This window comes from Rana temporaria, chromosome 10 (genome assembly GCF_905171775.1).
Source record: "Rana temporaria chromosome 10, aRanTem1.1, whole genome shotgun sequence".
In the NCBI taxonomy this organism is placed as follows: Eukaryota; Metazoa; Chordata; class Amphibia; order Anura; family Ranidae; genus Rana; species Rana temporaria.
Genome location: NC_053498.1, coordinates 140,305,830 through 140,332,553, shown reverse-complemented (window position 1 = coordinate 140,332,553; position 26,724 = coordinate 140,305,830). Strand labels below are relative to the sequence as shown.

The following is a 26,724-nucleotide window of genomic DNA, read 5'->3' as shown; positions in this document are numbered from 1 at the left end:
TTAATTACTGAAAAAGTTTCCCAATATCCAACTTGGCGCACATTTTTTTTTTTTATACCTGTCGCAGCCATAGCAATACGTTCTTAAAGTGGCAGAAAGAACTACGTGAATTTGTTGCACGTGTCGGTACTGTTACTGAAACTGTCACAAATGCTCCTCGAAACTCCTCTTCATTCTTATAGTAGCATAAAGGAATGCTTTGCTTCAGTTCGAATACAGCAAATATTTTAACCTAACCAAAGTGTTGACATACTCAATTCACACTTATTCCTTTCTTCTGTCAGGAGCGTCTAGAGCTCCTGCACCTCATTCCAGTATTCTGGGTTTGGTTGGGGCATTCTCCTCATCTTTCTGTCCACCTGCAAGGTGATTGATGTAGCCAATCTCTGGGTGGAGACCAAACTCGATTTAAGGCAGCCAAACCTGCAGTCTCATGCTTGTGATATTGCATTTGTAACACGTTTTCCAAGCTCCCTGTCTGTCTGCCCTGCTAGATTGTATTTCCCTGTGTATGACCTCGGATTACATAACGACTATTCTTTGAACTCTGCCTGCCTTTAACCTGGACTGTCATTGAACCACTTTGCCTGTCTGCCAACTACAAGTACCTGTTTGCTTTGCCCAGTTCGTGCCTGCCCTGGCATGGAAGCCAGGCACTACAGCATGGTGTATAAGTCCTGGGGGAAACCGAGAACCGGTAGGCCTTATGAGAAAGTGGGCTGCTATAGTGTCTGACCACATGCATTAGGGGTAAGCGTGACACTGGCCCTATAGACCTAACATAAAAATAAATAAACTTGATACATACAAACTAGAATAGCCATACCAAACATTCTTAAGTCTTATTTTACCCATTTTTCTATACATATTAATTCATTTAGGCTTCTTACCCTACTCGCTACAATTGTAACTCTATTACTTTGAGGTCTACAGTAGATTGACAATGTCTTTATTCTGATTTCATAATGCTGCTATACACCAAAGGATATTGCTATACTATAGTTTATTTCTCTTATTTGTACACAGTTGTATTTCGTGGAATGAATAATGATATATATTGCTTTCATTTATCAATAAAACTTTATTGAGAAAAAAAGACACAATGCAAATGCTTGTCTAAATTGGGCGCAGGTAGTTTTAAAAGGACGTACCACCGTAGAAGTTTTGTAAATGCTTTAATGAATTCCCCAGATTGCATGTGTCTAAAATAAAAAAATATAAGGTACAACTCCAGCCTAAGCTTTTTTTTTAGTAGATAGAGTGGGGGGAGGAGGGTAACTAGGGAGTAAGGATGAGCTCTGGCGTGTTCACATAGTACACGTGCAGAGCCCGCCAGGAAGTGTGCATGGCGCTACGCTAATCACAGTCAGGGAGACATTGTCCTGATGCTCTGCTGCATGGATCGTGAAATGTCTTCCTGGCTCTGATTAGCACAGCACCATGCACACTTCCTGTCGGCCTCTGCACGTGTACTATGCGAGCACGCCAGATCTCATCCTTACTAGGGACATTTTTCATCACTTCATGGGTGGTCTCAAAGACAGAAATAGAACTCTATCCAAAACAAATATTTAGCATGGCCTTTCTTCTGATGTCACATGGCATACATGGCAGCTGACACCTGCAGACAAGCTTCAGAATCTCTATTATGCATCACAGACAGCAGCAAATAATGTCATGGCAAAGGTTACCTTAAGGCGTTCAATGGCTTCCTCTCCTCCTGGTGTGGACATAATCCTCTCCTGGATACTCGTCACGGTGTTCAGGCCCACCTGGCTACTGAGAGAGCAGGATGAGGGGGAAGAGGCCAGCGAGCCCATGGAGGCTGTGGAGAAATGCCCAGGTCGTTGATTTTCATTGGCTAGCAAGTATTTATTCTTAAGGTTCTGGTTGTCGTTGATATCTGACAAAGGAAGGCACGCCACAGAAGGGAGAGCTGGAGAGAAAGGGAAGCCGGGGGTGGAGGGGAAGAGGAACAAGGAAGGAAGGAAGGAGAAGGAGACCGCAGTGAGATAGGACAGAACGCTAACCCAATGTCATACCACACAAAATGGCCGCCAAGAAAGGGCAATCAAAGCAGGAAGATGAAACGGAAACACAGAATACGGAAAGTGATAGAGGAGGGGGCCATGTTTATCAAATTGCTTGAAGAAAGAACCATTCCTACTACCCATGGCAACCAGATTTTCTCTTTAAAAGGATAATCTAGTTGCTATGGGAAAGTACCGTTTCTTTGGCAAACACTTCAATAAATGTTTTAAAAGGAGGATTACAAATGACGAAGAGGCCTCATTTGTCAATGTGTCTAAAAGAAGATCAGGTTGTGTTGAGACAAAGATAGAGGCTGCCATAGATGACTTCTACTTCTGAAAATGCTAGTTGCCTAGCTGTCATAATCATCTACAGTAAAACCTTGGTTTGAGAGTAACTTGGTTTGAGAGCGTTTTGGAAGACAAGCAAAATGTTTTAATACATTTTGCTTTGATATACAAGCAATGTCTTGATATAAGAGTAGCGTCATGTCACAACTGAGTATAAAAAAGAAGAGAGGTCCCTCTAAGGCCCCATACAGATGACCGAACATGTCTGCTGAAACTGGTCCGCGGACCAGTTTCAGCAGACATGTTCGGTCGTCTGTACAGCCGAGAGGACAGGATTCCACCGTACATTTGCCCGCCGGGCCTTTTTCGAGTGGGCAAATATTTCTAAACATGTTTAGAAACATGCCCGCTGGAATCCTGTCCGTCGGACATGTTCGGTCGTCTGTACAGACCTACCGTACATGTCCGAGCGGCCGCCATCCCTCGCATGCGTCAAATGACTTTGACGCATGCGTGGAAGCATTGAAGTGCCAGGGCCGCGCACGTCGCCGCGTCATCGTCGCAGCGACGGCACGGCCTCGTTGCCGCGTATCGAGTACGTGCGGATTTCTGTATGATGGTGAGTACAGCCATCATACAGAAATCTCCGGGCAGACATGTACGCTGAAAACGGTCCGGCGGACCGGTTTCATCGTACATGTTTGCTCGTCTGTACGAGGCCTTAGTGTAGCAATATGGTTACATTTAATGAAGGTACAACATTTAGCAACTTATTGCTACACTTAAAGGTGCCTCTCTTCTCTTTTATACCCTGTAAAAAAATGCTTTGAATTAAAAGCATGTTTCTGGAACGAATTATGCTCGCAAACCAAGGCTTTACTGTATTTGCTTTACTACTAGCCTTTAAGCCTGGAACAAGCATGAAGTTAAAAAGTCTTCCGACTTGACAAAAGACTTAAAGTACTCAAGCCAGGGGGGGTCATAATAACAGCCAGGCAACCAGCATTTTATTGGCAGCCTCCATTATTCTCTTATGAAAGGCTCACTTTAAAGATGCTTGCAGACATGTGGTAGTCTCCTTATATGGCCAATAACTATAACCTATTCTACATGGCCAAAAGTCTATGGACACTTGACCATGACACCTATATAAGCTTTTTGGACATCTCATTCGAAAACCAAGAGCATTAAAATGGAGTTGGCACTCTGATGTGGCAATAACAGCCACCACTCTTCTGGAAAGGCTTTTCACAAGATTATGGAGTGTGGCTGTGGGAATTCAAATAGATTTGCTTTCGCCTTTATGGCTGTAGAAGCCCCAACTCTTTTGTGAAGGCCTTTTACCAGATTCTGGAGTGGAAATTTGTGCCCATCCAGCCAAAAGAGAATTTGGGTTGGAAGACCTGACTCGCAATCAGCACTCCAATTCATCTCAAAAGTCTTCAATCAGCACTCCAATTTATCTCAAAAAGTCTTCAGGCCACTTGAGTTCCTCCACATCAAAAATATAAAACCAATTCTTTATAGAGCTGGCTTTGTGCACAGGGGCCAAGTAATGCTGGAACTGAAAAGGGCCTTACCCAAACTGTTACCCATAAAGTTGGAGGAGCACAATTTTCTATAATGCCATTGCATGCTGTAACATTAATAGATCCTTCATTAAAAACACCCAGACTCAATCATTTGGAGGGGTGCCAACATATTTTTGACCATATGGTAGGTGTGAGGGTTGTGTGTCCAAAACATTTGGCCATGTACGTACCTTCAGACATGGAGAGCCAAGGCTCATTGGGGGTTATAGTGATTGGACACCTTTCTTGATGTCTACTGTTTTCCCTCTAATGGTCTGGTGCTGGAGCTATCCACAGGAGAACCTTCTCTCCCTCTTCATAGGAGAATTATACTAAAGCCTCATACACACAATTAGACTTTCAACTGACTGTTCCGTGGATTTTGCTCCGAAGGTCGTTGTCTGTGAACTTGGTATGCATACACACAGTAGGACTTTTTCAGCCAACAAACACGAACGTAGTGACGTAATAGGCGTACTACGTGGTTTTTCTGCTCTTTACTGCCACCCTTTGGGCAACTTCTGCCATTGTTGTCTGATCTTTAGCATTGGTTCTGAGCATGCATGTTTGTACTTTGGACCCAAGTCCGATGGACTTGTGTACACACAATCTAATTAGCCGACGTAGGACATTTGTTGCCAGAAAGTTTGTCTGTTCACACAGCGAACATTTGTCCAATGAAAAAAAGAAAAAGTTTGTTGTCAAAAAGTCAGATCGTGTGTATGGACCTTATGGTGGAGGTTCACCCAAAAACTAAATTTTTAACATTAGATTGAGGCTCATTTTGGGAGGCAGAATCGGTTGTTTTTTTTAAAATCGAAGCAGTACTTACCGTTTTAGAGATAGAACTTCTCCTCCGCTTCCGGGTATGGGCTGCGGGACTGGGCGTTCCTATTTGATTGACAGGCTTCCGACCGTCGCATACAACGCGTCACGATTTTCCGAAAGTAGCCGAACGTCGGTGCGCAGGTGCCGTATAGAGCCGCACCGACCTTCGGCTTCTTTCGGCTACTCGTGACGCGATGTATGTCAATCAAATAGGAACGCCCAGTCCCGCAGCCCATACCCGGAAACGGCGGAGAAGATCTATCTCTAAAACGGTAAGTACTGCTTCGATTTAAAAAAAAAACAACTGATTCTGCTTCCCAAAATGAGCCTCAATCTAATGTTAAAATAGTTTTTCGGGTGAACACCCACTTTAACAATACTCTCCATGTGTACTTATGCGATGGCTTGGCATAGTTGCCTAAAGGCATGCTCATTACCTTTTATGTAGTATTTTTTTGTCAACTTTTTCACTGTTGGTTAAAAAAAAAATAAGCCTTGCAAATTGCCCTGGGACTTTTTAAAGAAAGTTCTGTCAGACACTTTGACAAATGAGGGTCACTGTTTTCATGCTGCTGCTATGAGGATGGCTCCCAGATCAATCAGTGATCGTGCAGCAATTTATCTGCTCCGACATATCAATAACTCAGGACAGATGTACATCAAACCACATGACAGCAGCCAAGGAAAAAGGAGACGGAGCAGGGCGAACCTCTACCACAAAGTATATCACTTATATTCAAAACATAGTATTACTTGCAAAAAAAACATCTGCATTGTGTCAAAAAGTCATGACTACCTGCCATCACCCAGTTAGAAGTGTCAGGGTGTTGGTGCAGAAGATTTCAAGGGGGAACTATGGGCCAGATCCACAAATATCCTGCGTAACTTAAATCTTCCGATTTAAGTTACACCGCCGCAAAATTTCTACCTAAGTGCCGATCCACAAAGCACTTACCTTGAAATTTGCGGCGGTGTAACTTAAATGTGTCCGGCGCAAGGCGTGCCGAATCTAATGGGGCGAGTCCCATTTAAATTAGGCGCGCTCCCGCGCCGGACGTACTGCGCATGCTCCGTCGGGTAACTTACCCGACGTGCATTGCGCTAACAGACGTCGCTCCGACGTCATTTGCTTAGACGTTAACGTAAATGGCGTCCAGCGCCATTCACGGACGTCTTACGCAAACGACGTAGAGTTTAAAATTTCGACGCGGGAACGACGGCCATACTTAATAGGGCTTAGTCAAATAGGACTCAGCCCTATTTTTACATGGCGTAACTCGACGTAAACAACGTAGATTTAGCGCGACGGGCCCGTCGGAACGTTCGTGGATCGCCGTAAGTGTTCATTTGCATATTCTAGGCCGGCCGCAATGGCCTCGCCACCTAGCGGCCGGCCTAGAATTGCATCCTTAAGATCCGACAGTGTAATTCAATTACACATGTCGGATCTTCTGCCTATCTATGGTAAACTGATTCTGTGGATCAGTTCCATAGATAGAAACAGGGATACGACGGCGTATCTGTAGATACGCCGGCGTATCCCTTTTGTGGATAACCCCCTATATAATTAACAGGCAGTCATGGGTATCGAACCAACACAGGATTCCAAGAGGTTATTAGACAACCCTCTTTCTAGGATTTTTAAAGATGAAATACTCTAACAATCAAGTGTACTCTTTGATCGGAGAATGTACCAGCAGAAGAATAGCTGTTTAGATAAAAATACAAATACAAGAGCATAAAGGAGAACAAGGCAATAAGAAGCTGCAGAGCAAAGAAAAATAATAAATTTCAAGGCAATATGGAGCACAGCCAAGGAGGAAAATTAATGCAGCCACACCTCCAGTCCTTACAACTGAATTCCAGAAATACAGCTACATTATAAAAACTGCAGGTATACCATGAGTTAAGTCGAACGAGATGCCTGCCTTGTAGACTTATCTCTATTATTCACATCTGACAGCTTTTTTGTGCTCTGGGAAGATAACTTTTTGGAGCTCTAACCCTGCTCACTGTGGTCTCAGTTCCTTCAAGAGCAGAGCTGTTGAAACTGCTATGCCAGCCCCTCTCTGCCTTCTGCCCATTCACAGAAGCCTTTGTATTACCAAGACTTCTGTGAATGGGCAGCAGAAGGGAGGAGCTGGCAAAGATGCTGTGTGCGCTCCTCTCACAGCCGCAGTGTGTCCTCTGGGAGAGTAAAAGAGATAAGTCCCAGAGTAAATTTATATTGTGCCTGCACAAGTTTTTTGCAAAGTTGCTGAATTCCTGGAGTTCAGGATTAAGGCATCGGACTGGTGCCTATTATGATCACAAGATCAAAGCCTGGCGAGGAACCCTGAAAAGCTTAACATGCATATCCTGCCCGGCAGAGCCATTGTTAACCCCAAAAGAAGTTTCCGGCAAACGCAGAAGCAGATATGACTTCTGAAAAGCTAGAAAATCCCAGACAGAACCCATTCACTTTTATTCTCATCTTTCTCTGCTGTTGACTTTCAGATGCTGTGAATAAGGATTGTATGTTCTAAGTAGCTTTAAAATGATCATTTAAGCAGCGGGTAGACTGTTGGAAGGGGAATCTCCAGTGTGTCCAGCTAGGATACATTTGAAGGTATCCAAACTGCACAGTTGTGTCTGTCCATCCAATCCTGAGGTTTATACATCCCCGCTGGAAAGGAAAGCCTGGTTGGTGTCCTAACCCTTTCACATTTAAAGTGGAACTGAAGTAGAGAAATAAAAAATTGCAAACAGACAAGCTTTTTATCGCAGAAGAGTCATGCAATAAAATACACTTACCTTGACTTCCCATTTAAAAAAAGTTTATGTTCTGCAGGAATTGACTGTAAGTGAATCTGCATTTACAGTCTTTTCTTAGTCCCATTAATATCTGTTGATCCTGCAAGGGAAGTCCACCTAACACACCTTCCTGTGATAGGGTGACAACGATGCTGCACTGCTCCAGAATTCAGAGCAGAGTTGCCACTCTCATGTAGGCTGTGTCTACCTATACTATAGTGGGATGAGAAAATGTTGTGGGGGGGGGTGGCTATCAGCATTGCTGATTCACAAGCATGTAGCTTGTTATTCAGCACTTGGCCACACCTAGTCATGCCCACTTTCTCTCTGGATTGGATGCACTCCTTCAGTTGCTGAAGACTCCCTCTGTAAGCTGCAGTGTCTGGGAGGGGGGTGTGTGTGAGACACAAATGAAGGAGGATTTGGCTTAGTCAGGAAAGCCTTGTGCATCACATAGTAACAAGATTTAATAACTGAAAATTAAAGAAAAAGCACTCACATGGCCACATCTTTCTATAGTTAGATATAAAGGGGAGAGGGGAAGGGATACCGAAAAGGTAACCAAAGGTCGGACTTTAAAGGCACAATGAAGGTGTACACAAATCAATATTCATTGAAAAAAGCACATGGTACATAGAGGACAGTTTAAAGAATTAAAAAAGCATATATAATACATGATGGAAAATGAGCCCCTGTGCGTCGACGCGTTTCGCTGTCTAGCTTCGTCAAGACACATTCAGGGATCGTTGGAAAAGGAAAAATTGGGTCTCACTATCTTATGTGAAGATAATAATCTTATCCATATAGTTTTCGAAAGTCATATCCAGTCATATCCAGTGGAGTTGCAAAAAGCTTTTAGGGTAGTCAGGAGAGCCAGTAGCTCATATGTTCCATATGGAAAATGTTGTGGCTGAATTTATTCCACAGGGTGCAAATGAGCGTGTTTTTGCCATTCTTAATGGCTCTAAGGAGTTTGGCCTCATTCACACAGACGGACTCCGTCGATACGGAGTCCGCCTGCTCCCGCCAGATCTCAGCTGAGCCGACGGATGACAACCTCCTCTCTGCTCACTGAGCGGGGAGGGGCTTGTCGGGCACCGCTGTCTCCTATGGAGCGATCTGATCTTACCCGATCCGCCATGGACGGATGGGGACGTGTCCCCATACGGCTGTTTTTAGCGGATCGGGTCGGATGTCAGCGGACATGTCTCTGCTGACATCTGACGCTCCATAGGGATGCATGGAGCGGCCGTTCAGGTCCGCCGTCAAAACTGACAGGCAGACCTGAACGGTCCGTCCGTGTGAATGAGGCCTTAGACTCTGACTGGACTCTACGGTGCCTCTCCATCTGGATGCAGTGTGCCCTAGTCTCAGTGGTCATTGTATATATATATATATATATATATATATACACATACATACACACACACATCTGACTTTAATACAAAGGGTAAAAAAAAAAACTTTACGTCGGCCACCTATCCAAATACATTTCCTTTTTCTCCTTTCCATCCGACACCCCTCTCATCTACACCCTGTGGAATAAATTCAGCCACAGCATTTTCCATATGGAACATATGAGCTACTGGCTCTCCTGACTACCCTAAAAGCTTTTTGCTACACCACTGGATATGACTCTCGAAAACTACATGGATAAGATTATCTTCTCATAAGATAGTGAGACCCGTTTTTTCCTTTTCCAACAATCCCTGAATGTGCCCTGACGAAGCTAGACATCGAAACGAGTGAAACGCGTTGACACACAGGGGCTCATTTTCATCATGTATTTTTTATATATATATATATATATATATATATATATATATATATATATATATGCGCTTTTTTAATTCTTTCAAATGTTCTCTATGTACCATGTGCTTTTTTCAATAAATATTGTAATATATTTGTACACCTTCCATTGTTCATTGTGCCTTTAAAGTCCGACCTTGGATTACCTTTTCTGTATCCCTTCCCCTCACCCCTTTATATCCAAGATTTAGTAACTGTATTTGGGACTCGTTTAGATATACTTCTAAGAAAAGCTATCATAATAATCCTATTGGTATTCTTTAAGAAACAGCAAATCCACAACAGCATCTGAAGAAGCATTTTTTTCTTACTACCCTTAGTCATGTCACGGTTCTGTCTGGGATTTACAAGTGCTCTAAGCTGACATGCAGGATCCAGGCTCAAGCTGTGAGGCTGACGAAGATAAAGGTTATCACAGATATACACACATTTCACTCCAGGAAAATTTTCCTCAATAGAATCAACTGACGGAAGGCAAGAGAAGAAGAAACACAAGACGGTTGAAGGTTTAGTATCAGCAAACACTTCCTGATCTGATAAACAAATTCTCAGTCCTAAGGAAAGAGTCAGGCCAACAGGGGGGTCTAGGTATCATCATGTGGGATACACCTGTAGTTTTTGTGTAAAGTTTTTATAGAAGGGCTGTAAAATCCAAATATGAAAACATTTCAGACTGCCAGGGGGTAACATTACAGTCAGATTTGGGGGAAAAGGGATAAACTACACAGGTTGATATAATCTACTGCGAAATTTAACCAGTTGGTGGTCACCTCATCTTCAGCCCACTGCAATGTGTTGTAAATTATCTGCTAACAAGAGGTAAACTAACTATAAGGCTACTTTCACACTAGGGCCATGGCCGTGGCACTTTTCGGCCCCATGCGGGGCACTTTTAACCCCCGCTACCGGCTGAAGAAGGGGCCGTGTTGCTTCGGAAGCGCTGCCCATTGGCCCATGGGCAGTGCGTATACTGTATACAGCGCACCCAAACCGCCCCAAAAGATTCCGCTTGCAGGGTTTTTTCCAACGTCCCGCAAGCGCACCACCCCAGTGTGAAAGCACTTGGGCTTTCACATTCGGGTGGCATGGGAGGCAGTTTTCAGGCGCTATTTCTAGCGCTAAATCGGCTGATAACTGACATGAAAGGAGCCTAAACTACTCGTAAATAATACATTTAGCTGCTATCACAAGTGAGTGTAAAGCTGGCCGTAGACGGTTCGAATCTTAGGCAGGCTGAATGTACCCAAGTTGATCGATCAATCAACATGGGTACAGCAAGCCTGCCAGATTATACCTGTGACTATTGCAATTGGTTGTTATAGCCGCTAGCAATAATCTCTGTCTTCATCTGGCAGGGATGGCTTTCCCAATCAGAACAACACAACAGCTCGGAGGGAAGGAATCCCCTGTCAACACTGTTTGCGACCCATGGTTGCCAGAAAGAAATTTGCGACCTCTATGGCTGGCCTAACATATATAAATAAAACACAATCTCTTCATTAGGTCTCCTTTAGGCTACTTTCACACTGTAGCCACTCTGCGTTAGCGGGGAGCTTTTAACCCATGCTAGCGGCCGAAAAAAGTGCTCGTGTTGCGGCGCTGAAGTGTTTTGCAGGCGCTGCCCATTCATTTCAATGGGCAGGGTGTTTTGGGAGCGGTGTATACTGTATACTGTAAATTAAGAATGCTTTCAGAAATAGAAGTGCTAGTTAATTAAATCCAAATCAAAATAATATTTGGGGTGACCACCCTTGGCCTTCAAAACTATGCCAATTCTTCTAGATACACTTGCCCACTGTTTTTGAAGGAACTCGGCAGGTAGGTTGTTCTAAACATTTTGGAGAACTAACTACAGATCTTCTGCGAATGTAGGCCACCTCAAATCCTTCTGTCTCTTCATGTAATCCCAGACAGACTCCATGATGTTGAGATCAGGGCTCTGTGGGGGTCAAACCATCACTTCAAGGACTCCTTGTTCTTTTTTACAATAAATGCAGAATACATTTGGGGCCAATCACATGCCTCCCTAATGGTATGATGACATGATGGATAAGTATCTGACTTTATTTCTTAGCATTGAGCACCAGGGGTGGCCCATTCATTAAGGGTGACACCCTCCCCCCGTCCAGTTGTCCGGCCCCCACGCAGGACGCCAGATGCATGGATTCCAATCGGGGGGGGGGGGGGGGGGGGGTTTAAAGCACCTGACTAGCGCCAGAGGCGTACCTAGCAAACCTAGGTGTTTTACAATAGCGAATGAATATTTGCTATTGTAACACTGATCCTCCTCCCGGCCAATCAGGAAGTGGATCTTGTGACCAGTCACCCGATTGGCTGAAAGGACAGGTGATCCTATTGGATGCCTAGGAGGTGAGAAGGGGAGGAGACGCATGGCGGAAGCCGTCGTGATGGAGGAGAGGACTCAGGAGCCCCTGCCCACCACCTAGATAGGATAAGTGCCAGAGCAAGCGAGCATGCTGTCGGCGGCTCTGGGGAGGCGGGGTGTTATGTGGCTGTTTGATGCCCCCCCCCAAAAATAAAATAAAACACCAGCCACCACTGTTGGGGACATAATTGATCCTGACCAAAACTCCATTTGCAGAAATGCAGCCCCAAACTTGCAAGGAACCTGTTGCCTTCACTGTTGCCTGCAGACACATTATTTTACTGCTCTCCAGCCCTTCACCAACAAACTGCCTCCTGCTACAGCCAAATATTTCACATTTCAGTCCAGAGCACCTGCTGTCATTATTCTGCACCCCCAATTCCTATGTTTTCCTTCATATTTGAGTCCTTAATGAAGACCTTAATGAACTTAATTGATGCCGGTTTGAAGCCAAAGGGTAGTCACACCAAATATAGATTTGATTTTCGATTCACTCACTGTTCACTCACTTTGTATTTTTTAAATTGATAAAAAATAAAACAATTAAAAATAAATTTTTTGATATACCGTATTTATCGGCGTATACCGCGCACTATTTTGCCCTGAAAATCAGGGCAAAATCGTGGGTGCGCGATATACGCCGATACCCACTTTCCGGCCACGAGTTTGAATACTGCGCCGGCATAAACCGAGCGCAGTACACTCGTGTATCTTCGGGCAGTCTCGGCGCCTCTCGTGCTGACGTCCTGAGCGTACAGGACGTCAGCGCGAGAGTTGCCGAGCCTGCCCGACGATACACAAGTGTACTGCGCTCGGTATATGTCGGCGCAGTATTCAAACTCGGCGCGGGAAACGAGCGGGGAGGACGCCGCAGAAGGACGCCGGACCCGACGAAGAGGACACCCGAAGCCGCAGACGGACGCCGGACCCGACGAGGCCGCCGATGGACGCCGCGCAAGACACCAAAACTGTAAGTACAAAACATATTTTTTCCACAGGAATTCGGGCAACTTTAGGGGTGCACGCTATACGCGGGAGCGCGCTATACCCCGATAAATACGGTATATCTTCTTACTTTACATATTTCTTGACGCCAGCTTATAACTTTTACATAGAACTGTACATAAGAAAAAAAAGGCAACTATGGATGATTTACCTTTCTTTGAAAACAAAGAACTTTATAGATCTTTTACAAAGAAGCCTACAACATAATCTCCACAACTCTTAAAACAACCACATCAAAGCACTTAGACACACCCCACGAGGACTTTAGAGGTTAAAGCGGGGGTTCACCCTGTTAAAAAAAAAAAAATGTTTTTTTTTTATTAGACCATTACTTTCGGCATCGTAGCGCGAGCTACGGTATGCCGGTCTTAAATTTTTTATCCCCGTACTCACTGTGCTATCGATGATTGAAGAATCCGGGGAATGGGCGTTCCTATGGTGAGAGAAGGTGATTGACGGCCGGCTCTGGCACGTCACGCTTCTCCGGAAATAGCCGAAATAGGCTTGGCTATTCACGGCGCCTGCGCATAGCCTGTGCGCAGGCGCTGTGAATAGCCGAGACCTACTCCGGCTGTCTTCGGGGAGCGTGACGTGCCAGAGCCGGCCGTCAATCATCCTCCCTCTCCATAGGCACGCCCATTCCCCGCAGGAGTCGGATTCTTCAATCATCGATAGCACAGTGAGTACGGGGATTAAAAATTTAAGACCGGCATACCGTAGCTCGCGCTACGATGCCGAAAGTAATAGTATAATGATGTGAAGGAGGGTGAACCACCGCTTTAATGAGTGCCACCCATTCCCCAATCCTCCTCTCCCTTGATTATCCTCAGTGCACTTTGTTCTAATTTCACCCTGTCTGTCAATTAATCTCATTCAAGAACCTTATAAAACCTTAAAAAAAAAAAAACACATCAAATAAAACCACCTCGAGATCAAAGCACTACATCAAATACAGTCACCTGGAACAAATGCAACTTACTGTCGATGATATCGCCCAGGCCCTGTGCCCTCAACAGTTCCTTCAAACGCGACACTTCATCCTTAAGCTCACGTACCAGTTTAGCGTTGGGATCTTCATTGATAATAGCGTTACATTTGATCTGTTTAGCACGATCTGCATATCTGAAGGAGGACGACAAACAAGTTCAAATCAAGTACGCAAGTAAAAAAAAACTCAAATGAATAAGTCTGGGTACAGAAACGGTAAAAGTATATATAATCTTGCGTATATATTTCAGGTCAGTTTGTCACCTTAGTGTACTGAGTGTTTCATCGTAGTTGATATCGGCTGGACTTAGAGCGGCCACCATAGCAGTACGGGAATTTCCACCTGAAACAAAAAGCTTAGTGACTATGGAGTTCTTATGGCTTTTGCGCATGCCTACAAGAATGTATTTGCTCTCCTCCTCTTGAATCCCCTGCGATAGACCATCAGGTACTCCACTACCTTCCATAGAGGAGAATCCAAGAAAACCACCTGTGACTAGGTCTTGATCAAATAATCCATTCCCTTAGACCCCTTTCACACTGAGGAGTTTTTCAGGCGGTACAGCGCTAAAAATAGCGCTGCTATACCGCCTGAAAAACTCCTGCCCAGCAACCTCAATGTGAAAGCCCGAGGGCTTTCACACTGAGGCGATGCGCTGGCGGGAGACAAAAAAATCTCCCGTCAACAGCATCTTTGGAGCGGTGAGAGGAGCGGTATGTATACCGCTCCTTCCCATTTAAAACAATGGGAACCGCGGCAATACCGCCCGCAATGCGCCTCTGCAGAGGCGCATTGCTGGCGGTATTAACCCTTTATCGGCCGCTAGCGGGGGTTAATACCGCACCGCTAGCGGCCGATTCCCGCGGCAAACCCCGGTGGTATAGCGCCGCTATTTTTAGCAGCGATATACCGCCACCGCGGCTCCCGCTCCAATGTGAAAAGGGCCTTAGGTCAGTGGTTCTCAACCCTGTCCTCAAGTACCCCCAACAGGTCACGTTGCAGGTTTTCCTTTATCTTCCACAGGTGCTTTTAATCAGAGTCAATGGCTTGGCGTTTTGGACAGCTATTTTATCTAAGGGAAATTCCCAAAACTTGGTCTGTTGGGGGTACTTGAGGACAGGGTTGAGTACCACTGCTTTAGGTGACCTCCACACAGATGGTCAGTGGATTCTTGACAGGGAAGTTTTGCACTGCATGCACACGGTGGATGAGAACAGCCTGAGATAGCAAGAAATTGAACTGCAAATTTAAAAATGATTTGCTAAGCTATTGCTAGACTTGCCAGTCTTCACAAGTTTGTTGCACATTTGCAGCAAATCCGCATTGCATGACTCCAGATCAACTTTCTTTACAAACATTCTGCTGAAAGTTCTGGTTCAGTCATTTTGTGCAATAATAGTCATCCCACCACATGGGGTCACTGTGACTTGCAAAGCTCTTGCTGTAGACTCACCACTGCAACTTTGCTCTTGCTAGAAACTTTCGACGCACATTTTCAACAAATTAAAAAAGTGTCAACTAGAACTTGTGCTTCAAGTGCTCTGCAAGTGTACAACTTGCCAGTGAAAATGTGCAGCAAGTTAAAGCGGAGGTTCACCCTAATAACATGTATATCTGACCAACTCCCTTATATTCGTAACAAGTACAGTCCACAATTAGTTTTTTTTTATGCTGTATGTACCTTGTAATCCATTTTTTCAATCTACTTCTCCCCGTGGGAGTAGGCGTTTCTATGCCTAGGGGGATTGTCATCTGGGAGGTCGCCCAGATGATTGACGCCTGTTCGCCCCGGCAGATAAGGCCCCGCCCCCCGTATTGCGTAGGCGCGCACAAGTTACGGGGTTTCCGAAAATGCGGCTTCTTTCGGGAAAACCCTGTAACTCGTGCGTGCCTACGCAATACGGGGGGGCGGGGCCTTATCCGCCGGGGGGAACAGACGTCAATCATCTGGGCGACTTCCCAGATGACAATCCCCCTAGGCATAGAAACGCCTACTCCCGCGGGGAGAAGTAGATTGAAAAAATGGATTACAAGGTACGTACAGCATAAAAAAAAAAAACTAATTGCGGACAGTACTTGTTACGAATATAAGGGACTTGGTCAGATATACATGTTATTAGGGTGAACCTCCGCTTTAAGAAGACTTCTAATTCAACACTGCCACAAATTTGTGGCAAGTTATCCTTGCTGTCTGGAGTGATTCACCACTAAATAAACAACGTACCCAAATTTTCCCGCAGCAGCCAGGTGAGCACAGAATCTCGGTAGGGAATGAAATCCGACTTCTTTTTCTTTTTACTCTACAAAAATACAAAATTAGAAATTAAATATTACTTTTCGTCTGTTTAGACAGAGAGCAGAGGTTGTGCTTTATGGTTTCCCGGGAGCAATGAATAAAAAAAACAAACAATCAGGCGACTAATAGGAAGTAATGAAATGTTTTATGCCTTTCATAAGTGGGCAGCTAATTTATCCTAGTTTTAGATTTTGTACTAATGGAAGATGCAAGTAACACAATGTTTAAAATGCAATTTGCTAACTAAGTGCACACATTCATAGGAGAACCCTAAATAATGAATGCAGTTTTTCAGGGTAAAACAAATTCAGTAATGTAGCAGAGTCCGAGTTTAGAATTGTATTGCATAATCCCATTTCACCAGTTCTGACAGCCAGGGTTTGCCTGATACACAGGGCAAAGCATACAAGATGATACCCGGAGGTGTCCACGGGATTCAGTGACCATTTTGGAGAGGTCAACCGTTAAAGTGGAAGTAAACCCTCCCATCATTTACAGCCAAGGAAGCGGCCATCTTGGCCTCGGTTTGATCTACAACTGCCATGATGCTGCACATGTGATCAGTTATGACACCAGCCATTGGATGTTTTAACAGTTTGGTTGAGAGCGCAGCCAATGGGAGTGTTACATTCCCGGCATGTGCCGGAAATGTAACTGTTTTTTGAAACTGTTAAATGAATGGGTTTACTTCCGCTTTAATATAAGTGTCCAAAAGAACCCATAGGACAGTGGTCATCAACCCTGTCCTCAGGGCTCACTAACAGGCCAGGTTTTCAAGATAACTCAAATACATCACAAGTGATATCATTTGCTGCTCAGTGATTGCAGTATTCTAGTCTGCATCTCCCTAAGGCAGTGATGGTGAACCTTGGCACCCCAGATGTTTTGGAACTACATTTTCCATGATGCTCATGCACTCTGCAGTGTAGCTGAGCATCATGGGAAATGTAGCTCCAAAACATCTGGGGTGCCAAGGTTCGCCATCACTGCCCTAAGGTAATACATAAAACCTGGCCAGTAAGTGGGTCCTGAGGACAGGGGTGATGACCACTGCCATAGGGGGAAGAGATGACAAAAATGACTGTAAACAACTAAACAGATGTAGCAAATACAGACACAGTCCACACTGCCGTTTATTAAAAGCTTGAAGGGACCAGGAAGACCTACCTTGCTCGGGCAGTTATCCTGAAAGGTCAGCATGAATGAAAACAAAAATAGAATACATCATACTGACCCATACACCACATGTATAGATTACAACAAAGTCAACCTGCTTTCACATATTAAAAGCCTGGAAGCTTCAACATAAAAACCTGAATACATTTATTATACCAGATTAAGAACAAGTTAATGGCAATCTTGACTACTAAATATTTCATACTGTTGATACTTCAACATTTAATACAGGAAATGTTGCTGTCACTTATCATTATGATAATGGTACTAAACTGGCCCAAGGACTAAAATATAAAACCTTTAAAGTGCATCTATAGCCAAAACTTTTGTTTTCATGTTGGCAAAAGAATGGAATGTTGCCGACCGCCCTATAGCAGTTTTGCTGCTACAGGGCGGCCGCGATGCACAGGATCACGTATATATATATATATACACACACGTGATCCTGCACTTCCAGGTGGCGGCTCGCTCTGACTGTGATTCTACACAGCAGGAGCCAATCAGTGGGTCCCGCGGACTCAATGTCTGCCGGGACCTGCTGATCGTTCAGGACACAGGCAGAACTGAAGTCTGCTTATGTAAACAAGGCAGATCGCCGTTCTGTCAGTAGGGAAGGCATGGATCCTGTGTTCCTGCAAAGCTGAGACATGGCTCCATGCCATCCCCTAGTAAAAGCACCTCCCACACAGTGTTAATTTTGGCAGCAAATTTCGATTTAGTTTTAGTCTTAAGATGGTACACAGGATCTGATTTTCCTGCGGACAAAGCGTAGGACATTTGTCCGAAGGGCATTGACCATGAACTTGTCTTGCATACGAACGGCAAAGAATTGTCGGCTAACAAACACGAACGTAGCGCACTATGTGTTTTTTCAACCCTTTGGGCACCTTCTGCTAATGTTGTGTTATGATTAGCATTGCTTCTGAGCATGCGTGTTTGAACTTTGGATTTTTGTCCAAAGGACTTCTGTACACTAGATCAGATAATGCAACATCACACATTTGTTGTCGGAAAATTTTAAAGCATGCTAGCCAACATTTGTTGGCGGAAAATCCAACAATTGTCCGATGGAGGATACAAATGGTTGGATTTTCCGACAACAGCCTGTCATCACACATTTCCTGTCTGAAAATCTGATCATGTGTACAAGGCTTTAGTCTTAGGATTAAAATGGCATTTTAGTTTTAGTCCCATAGTCTTCTGCAATGGATTTAGTCACATTTAGTCGACTAAATCTCCAGAACATTTTAGTCCACTAAGGCAGTGTTTCTCAACTCCAGTCCTCGGGGCGCACCAACAGGTCTTGTTTTCAGGCTTTCCATTATTGTGCACAGGTGATTTTATCAGTTTCACTGCCTTAGTAATTACCACAGCAGTTTGATCTGAGGGAAATCCTGAAAACATGACCTGTTGGTGCGCCCCGAGGACTGGAGTTGAGAAACACTGCACTAAGGCACTGTATGTTGTCATTCTCAAACCACTCTCAGCCACTGACCTTGGCGTCTGTTCACAGTTTTCCGAGTTTGTCTTTTTCATTAATTATATTGTGACTCCCATCTGGCATTTCAGGTTATCCCAAAGGTTGACCAGTAGGGTTGGGGGGGTCAGGGATCTGTGTAGGACAACTGGGGATTCCTCCATATCAAACTGGTAAATCCATGCCTTCATGGAGCTGGCTCTGTGCTCAGTTAGGCCCCTTTCACACTGAGGCGTATTTCAGGCGTTTTAGCGCTAAAAAAAGCGCATAAATAACGCCTAAAATACTCCTGCCCCCAGCATTCTCAATGTGAAAGCCCGAGGGCATTCACACTGAGGCGATGCGCTGGCAGGAGAAAAAAAAATCTCCTGCAAGCAGCATCTGAGCAGCGGTGTGTATACCACTCCTTCCCATTGAAAACAATGGGACACCGCGGTAATACAGCCGGCAATGCGCCTCTGCAGAGGCGCATTGTGGGCAGTATTAACCCTTTTTCGGCCGCTAGCGGGGGTTAATACCACACTGCTAGCGGCCGAATACCGCTGAAATTCCGACGGTATATCGCCGGTAAAAATAGCAGCGCAATACCGCCACCGCACATCCTGCCCCAGTGTGAAAGGGGCCTTATGCAGAAACAGAAAAGGCCCTTCTCTCAACTGTTAGTAACTGTCTGAAATTACTTTGTATGCTGTAGTATTTACAATACCCTTAACAGGAAACACCTGAACTCTTTGGGAGAGGCATCCACATTAATTTTGGACATATAATAGGTGTGCGATTGTCAGGTGTCCATAAATATTTTGCCAGATAGCAGGGCTGGACTGGGACAGAAATTTGGCCCTGGACTTCATCCAGACTGGCCCACTTTGACAGGTCTCTCCCATGGCGGCCGGACAACTCCCGCACTCCCTCTTCCCCTTGACTAGCCACTAGCTGTTCTACTTTATTAGAGTAGAACGGCTGTTACTGGTACTCTTATAGGCAGTACCAGTTGGGAAGCTAGACATTATTTCACCCGGGGGAAAAGAATCAGTTTGGTGCCCCCCTTATGGGACAAGATTAGGTAGAAGTGAGAAACTCCCAGGCCATAGCTGTTGAGTCAGCTGTCTGTCCCCTCCCCCCATGCTCCTCTGTCTTCCCCCCTACTCCTCTGGTCCGCCCCCTGCTTCTTTGTTCCCCCCAGGTGAGCGCTGCGTTGAGGGAGAGACAGAGGAGCGGAGGGGGGCGGCAGTCCGCTGTCACTGAAGCCGGCCCACTGAGCCATCGGCCCACCGTGAAACTCCCTGTAGTCCCAATGGCCCCTGCCAGATAGGGAATATAAATGTCCATGCACAGAGCAGAAAACCACACAGATTGTTTTCAGAGAGCAAAAGCAAAAGGAAATGATAATCAAAAAAGGCTGTTTGACTTACAAGAAGTGTAGGTTATCTGCTAAGCCTAAAGCTTGTTCAACAGGATGAACTAAAAAAAAAATAAACATACAGATCTCTTCCTCCACACAAGCGATGTGGATGTAGGGATTTCTCCCAGTGTGCTATTGAATTCTGACAGCAGGTGTGGCAAGGATCACCTAATTTTCCTACATAACATAAGAGGACTTACCACTTCTGCCAAAGCAGAGATGACTTTCCCCAAAGTGGTCAGAGATTTGTTGATATTAGCACCTTCCTGCAAACAAAAAAACAATCAGATCACAGTACAGATGAAAATTATAGTAAATCCCTCAACTAAAACATTGACAACGACAAGAGAACACAAAATTCACAGAAAATAATTCTAATGGCGCGTACACGCGATCATTTTTCGGCATGAAAAAAAACCTTTGTTTTTCAGCATGTGCAAAAAACGAAGTTTTTCCAACTTTGTCATTAAAAACGACGTTGCCCACACACCATCGTTTTTAAAAAATGCTCTAGCAAAGCGCGGTGACGTACAACACGTACGACGGCACTATAAAGGGGAAGTTCCATTCGTCTTTGGGCTGCTTTAGCCGATTCCTTGTTAGTAAAAGACGATTCGCGCATTTCTGTCTGTTACAGCGTGATGAATGTGCTTACTCCATTATGAACGGTAGTTTTACCAGCGCTCCCGTCTCATAACTTGCTTCTGAGCATGCGCGGGTTAAAACGTCGTTTTAGCCCACACACGATCATTTTTTACAATCCGAAAAAGGACATTTTCTAAAACGACGTTAAAACATGCAGCATGTTCGAATTTTTTTTTTGTCGTTTTTCAGAAGCCGAAAAATTATGTGTTTTATTTTATATGACGTTTTTAAAAACCCCTTTCACACATGCAGACCTTTCAGTTTTTGTAGGCGGACCTGAACGTGCGCTCAATGCAGTTCTATGGAGCGACGGATGTCAGCGTTGACATGTTCGCTAACATCCGATCCGCTAAATTCACACGGATGGAAACACTATTTTCCATCCGTCTGACGGATTGGATGAAAACGGACAGGCGGATTAGTTGTCATCTGATCCCCCCATAGCGGAGAGCGAAGATCTGACAGGTCAGTCTCTCCACAGTGAGCAGAGACGGACCTGTCATCCGCCAGCTCAGTGGGGATCAAAGGATCAATCCCAGCTGAGCAAATGGATATTCATGTGTGAAAGAGCCCTAAGGGCAGAAATGTTATCACTCACAGACAAGATTACCATCTGTACTCACTTTTAGCCGCGTTCCTTTTGCTCCCGTGGAATCGGCTCTTTCACTTCCGGCCAAATCTACCAGACTTATTTTACTGACCTGAAATAAGAAGAAGCTTTATTATTACAAGAGGCAGATCATGTACACAAACTGACTAAAGATATGACAAAAGTGTTGTTAAATTATGGAAAGGCTATATATACAGGAGCACCTCAAAAAATTTGAATATCATCAAAAAGTTCATTATTTTATTTTAATTGAGTGAGTGAGAAACTTATATAGCGCAACACATGCAAACTAAATCGCCTGAATCGCCTTAAAAAAGTGAAACTCATATATTTTATATAGATGTGTTACACATAGTGATATATTACAAGCATTTTTTTTTTTTTTTTTTGATGATGATTATGGGTTACAGCTAGTGACACCCCAAAATTCTGTATCTCAGAAAATTAGACTATTACATAAGACCAATTAAAAAAAAGGGATTTTTAATACAGAAATGTTGGCTTACTGAAAATGATGTCCATGTACAGTATAGTATGCACTCAATTCTTTGTGGGGGCTCCTTTTGCATAAATTATTGCATCAATGCGGCGTGGCGTAGAGGCGATCAGCCTGTATTGCAATGCAATAAAATCCCTGTTTTTGTGCAGTTTGTTGGGCAGTCTCGGCTCCTCTCGCGCTGACGTCCTGGACGTACAGGACGTCAGCGCGGGAGTAGCCGAGCCTGCCCGACAATACACGAGTGTACTGTGCTCTGTATATGTTGGCGCAGTATTCAAACTCGGCGCGGGAAACGAGCGGGGAGGACGCCGCAGAAGGACGCCGGACCCGACGAAAAGGACACCCGAAGCCGCAGGACGCCGGACCCGACGAGGCTGCCGCGCAAGACACCAAAACTGCAAGTACAAAAAAACTTTTTTCCACAGGAATTCGGGGCAACTTTAGGGGTGCGCGCTATACGCAGGAGCGCGCTTTAGCCCAATAAATACGGTATATAGCTGTATGCAGTGGGGTTCATCCAGAGTTTTTTGTGTTAAAGGAGAAATTCACATTTAAAAAAAATTAAAAATGCACATTTTCTTGTAGGTAAAACAAATGTGCATTTATTATTTTTTTAATTGGGAGCCTGGAAAGCAATGCACTCATTATCAGCAGATCTTGGGTGCTATGCAGGGCTCTTGCAGGCTCTATGTGTAAGCTGCTTGGTCGTACATCGGTTACACATTAACAGGAAGCATCAGTGAACTACCAGAGCCCTCACCAGAGCCCTCACCAGAGTTCTCATTGAGAACTACAAGCCGACAGCCACAAAAGGCTGCCAGACCTTGTCGATTTCAATTCACAGAACTCTGTGAATGAGTGACGCGGCCGGGCGGGCTGAGTCGTGTTCTCCGCAGATTCTGTCAGAAAGTGGGGGGAGAAGATGCTCCACCGCCCGTGACATTGGGGAGCTGGGGAGGTGCGGGGGGCAAGAGGATTTGTAACATGTATGAACATGGGTGTAACATGTTACAAAAGTTGAACTTATCCCATAAAGTGACAATAAAGGTTCCCGCTTTTTCTTTTCTTTTAAATAACAAACAAGTCATACTTACCTCCACTCTGCAGTTCGTTTTGCACAGAGTGGCCCCGATCTTCCTCTTCTGGGGTCCCATGGCAGCTCCTCCCTGCATTATATAACCCACTCTGGGAAGCTCTCTCCTGAGGGGGTTACCTTGAGGGCACACTCCTGTGTCATACACTCGTATTAGAAAGGGAATGGAGGAGAGCGAGTCTGATTGGTTGATAACCACAGTCAATGTGAGAAAGAAGCAGAATACTTGGGATCTTCCGAATCACAGAATTGTTGGTCTGCCTGTTAGGATGTATTGCTTACCTTCTCAGTGGAGAGGTTGGTGTCTATGTCGAGTTTCTTTTGGGTAAAAACAATGGTAAAGACTGCGTGGGAGCGGCTGCTGGTCTCGTTCATGTTTGTGGCGGCTACCGTTCTGTAGAGACAAATTGCATATAAATTATTGCATATTCCTAGGCAGAGATACCCAACTTTATCCAGAGATATACAGGCTCAGGCTGAAGTAACAGCACTCCAATGGCGATCATTTTGGAGTCTCTAGAGTAGGTTCTGTGAAATGCACCCGACCTTCAGGTTACAGATTGCCCGTCCAGGCCTGCATATTTGTCTCCTGGTTTATACCCGCTCAGATGTGACATGGTAATGCCAGTACATAGTAGAGCTGCACGATTCTGGCCAAAATGAGAATCACGTTTTTTTTTTTGCTTACAATAAAGATCACGATTCTCGCAACGTAAAATCTTTTACATTACACAAAAAACTTTTGGCTAACTTTACTGGATAGCTTTTTTTTTTCACTAAAGTAATTTTTTCCCAAAAAATTGCATTTGAAAGATCGCTGTGCAAATACAGTGTGACCTAAAATATTGCAACAACCACCATTTTATTCTCTAGGGTCTCTACAAAACATATATATATATATATATATATATATATATATATATATATATATATATATATATATATATATATATATATATATATAATGTTTGGGGGTTCCAAGTAATATTGTAGCAAAATAAATAAATAATGATTTTAACTCGAAACCAACAAATGTCAGAAAAAGGTTTAGTGTTTAAGTGGTTAAACGTTCCTCATTTACATACAGAAGTATATTCCTTTGATGTAAAGGACAAATTGTTACAATGTTTAGACTTAGTTCCACTGATAAAGAATGTTGCCATACTTGGCAGACTGGCCGGATTTCTTACTTTTGGCTGTGGCTTCAGCAGAGCAGAGAGAATTCTCGGCATAGAAAGATCGGGAAATACTTTGAGCCAGATTCAGGTAGAATCGCCTATCTTTAGGCGGGCGTAGCGTAGCTCAGATACACTACGCCACCGTAAGTTTGAGCAGCAAGTTGTGTATTCACATAGAACTTGCGCTTAAACTTACGACGGCGCAGTGTAACTGGGCCGGCGTAAGCCCGCCTAATTCAAAATAGGCTGGTTGGGGGCGTGTACTATGTAAAATAGTAGTGACCCCACGTTTTTAACGAACAGCGCATGCGCTGTCTGTGGACATATCCCAGTGCGCATGCTCCAAATGACATCGGCAAATCGTCAGGCTTTCGACGTGAACGTAAATTACGTCCAGCCCTATTCACGAACGACTTACGCAAACAACGTAAAAAATTCAAATTTTTGTCGCGGGAACTAAGGCCATACTGAACATTGGCTGCGCCTCATAGACCCAGGGGTAACTTTACGCCGGAAAAAGCCTGACGTAAAAAAATGTGACGGGCGGACGTACGTTTGTGAATCGGCGTATCTACCTAATTTGCATACTCCTCGCTGAAATCTACGGAAGCGCCACCTAGCGGCCAGCGTAAATATGCAGCCTAAGATACGACGGTGTAAGAGACTTACGCCGGTCGGATCTTAGGGAAATCTATGCGTAACTGATTCTAAGAATCAGGCGCATAGATACGACGGCGCACAATCGGACTTACGACGGCGTATCTGGAGATACGCCGTCGTAAGTCTCAGTGAATCTGGCCCGTAGTCAAGATCGAAATGGGGAAAAAAAAATTGCGATAACGATTCTTGACAATAATCTGTGCAGCTCTAGCACATAGCGTATTCTGGCTCTGAGACCTCAGCACTGTATGATTTTGGCATTGAAGCTCCCAGCACTGTGGGAGCAAAAAATAATTCCTTATTCTAAGACTGCACGAATAATAATCCCTTCCTCAAAACCTAACTTAATCCTAAATTACCCTCCCCCCCCCCCCCCCCTGCATGCACTCTAAAGGGACACAGCATACCCATGTCTTCCCTTCAGAGCTCCGTGCATGTGCGGGAGCGACTTCATTGTGGTGTGGCCATGAGACAGCCAGAGCATGTGAACCCGGAAGGAAGACCGGGCGAAGATGGAAGCCTTGTCTGCGGTGACATCATAGACTTTGTTTTAAGGTAAGCATTTCATAATGTGCTAGTACAGGATGCATACTAGCACATTATGCCATTGTTTAGCAGGGTATAAAACAATAAAAAAAGCTTAACCTTTAGCGGTGCATCGCCATCTCCTGCCCTGTGCCAATTTGTTCTCACATACTAGCTAATATGTGACTTGATCAGCATGTAACTGTCTGCTGGAATGATCAGAAAACCAAGAAAGCATTGTGCTTTCACATAAACAGCCTAAAAAAAAAGCCTAAAAAAAAAAAAAAACATCTATTTATGCTCCTCTATATTCACCTGGCCTTGTTTCCTGCGTCCATCAGGTCGGCAATATCAGTGTATGAGGTGACAGCCAGCTTGGATAGGTCTTCCACATAGGGCCCCAGCAGCGGGTGTTCCCTGACACGAAGGTTGCCTTTGTTTTTGGGGTTCAGCAGGTCTCGGACTCTCTCACAGTAAATTTCCATGTAGCTAACCTGTAAATGGCACAAAAGGGTGAAATGTGAACAATGTGCAAGGCTATGTACTCCACAAGGCTAAACCTTCCCCCCTTATCAAAAACTAAAAAGAAAACACCTTGTCTGGAGTTCTTCTTTAAAGGATTCAGTGGCTGCGTTTGATGGGCACAGTGGCTGCGTTTGATGGGCCCAGTGGCTGCGTTTGATGGGCCCAGTGGCTGCGTTAGATGGGCACAGTGGCAGCGTTAGATGGGCACAGTGGCAGCGTTAGATGGGCACAGTGGCTGCGTTAGATGGGCACAGTGGCTGCGTTAGATGGGCACAGTGGCTGCGTTAGATGGGCACAGTGGCTGCGTTTGATGGGCCCAGTGGCTGCGTTTGATGGGCCCAGTGGCTGCGTTTGATGGGCACAGTGGCAGCGTTAGATGGGCACAGTGGCTGCGTTAGATGGGCACAGTGGCTGCGTTAGATGGGCACAGTCAGGGCCGCTGATAGGGGGGGACCACCAGTCCTCCTGTAGGGGGCCCGGGCTCACAGGGGGGCCCATACAGCAGAGGGAATCAGTGCGGTCGGATGGAGGGGAAAATACAGGATGCCCAATGTGAACCCGGTTTCTCTCCCTCCCACAACTTTCAGCTGCTGCAGGGAGAGACACGGACACAGCTGCCAGCTTCCCTGTCTCATTAAAAAAATAACAAATTGTTACCCTGTATTGTTTTAAACCCTTGTAAAATGTAATAAAATTCTTGGGGAAAAAATGTTTTTGCTCCATACAAGCGGCCGGTGGCAGTTAATATCCAAAACGTATAATCGGATTAAAGAGCCCGGTGGGCTCCGAGTGTTTAGAAAGGCGGCTTTATGGAGAATTCACTTTTCATTTTTTTTTCTCTGGCTGGGATGGAAGGCGCTTGGCTCTCGGCTCACATTAGAAATGGACGCATTAAAATTTGAAAAGGAAGTTATGAATAATTCACAGGGATTTC

At 44.7% G+C, this 26,724-nt stretch overlaps 1 protein-coding gene across 12 annotated transcripts in view; it reads right to left on the bottom strand.

Annotated features, from left to right (window-relative positions):
* Positions 1-26,724, bottom strand: part of KIF1B (kinesin family member 1B) — a 267,120-nt gene that overhangs the window by 129,918 nt on the left and 110,478 nt on the right. For 3 of the 12 annotated variants that reach the window (XM_040326413.1, XM_040326422.1, XM_040326414.1), the window contains exons 6-15: positions 25,581-25,759; positions 23,185-23,296; positions 21,324-21,401; positions 20,256-20,321; positions 17,168-17,185; positions 15,929-16,004; positions 13,968-14,046; positions 13,696-13,838; positions 9,754-9,789; positions 1,692-1,936 (exon numbers count right to left, since the gene is read on the bottom strand). In XM_040326413.1, coding sequence (XP_040182347.1) covers positions 1,692-1,936; positions 9,754-9,789; positions 13,696-13,838; positions 13,968-14,046; positions 15,929-16,004; positions 17,168-17,185; positions 20,256-20,321; positions 21,324-21,401; positions 23,185-23,296; positions 25,581-25,759 — 1,032 coding nt within the window. The remainder of the gene's footprint in view (positions 1-1,691; positions 1,937-9,753; positions 9,790-13,695; positions 13,839-13,967; positions 14,047-15,928; positions 16,005-17,167; positions 17,186-20,255; positions 20,322-21,323; positions 21,402-23,184; positions 23,297-25,580; positions 25,760-26,724) is intronic. The other 9 variants (XM_040326421.1, XM_040326424.1, XM_040326425.1 and 6 more) reach the window with 6 other exon arrangements.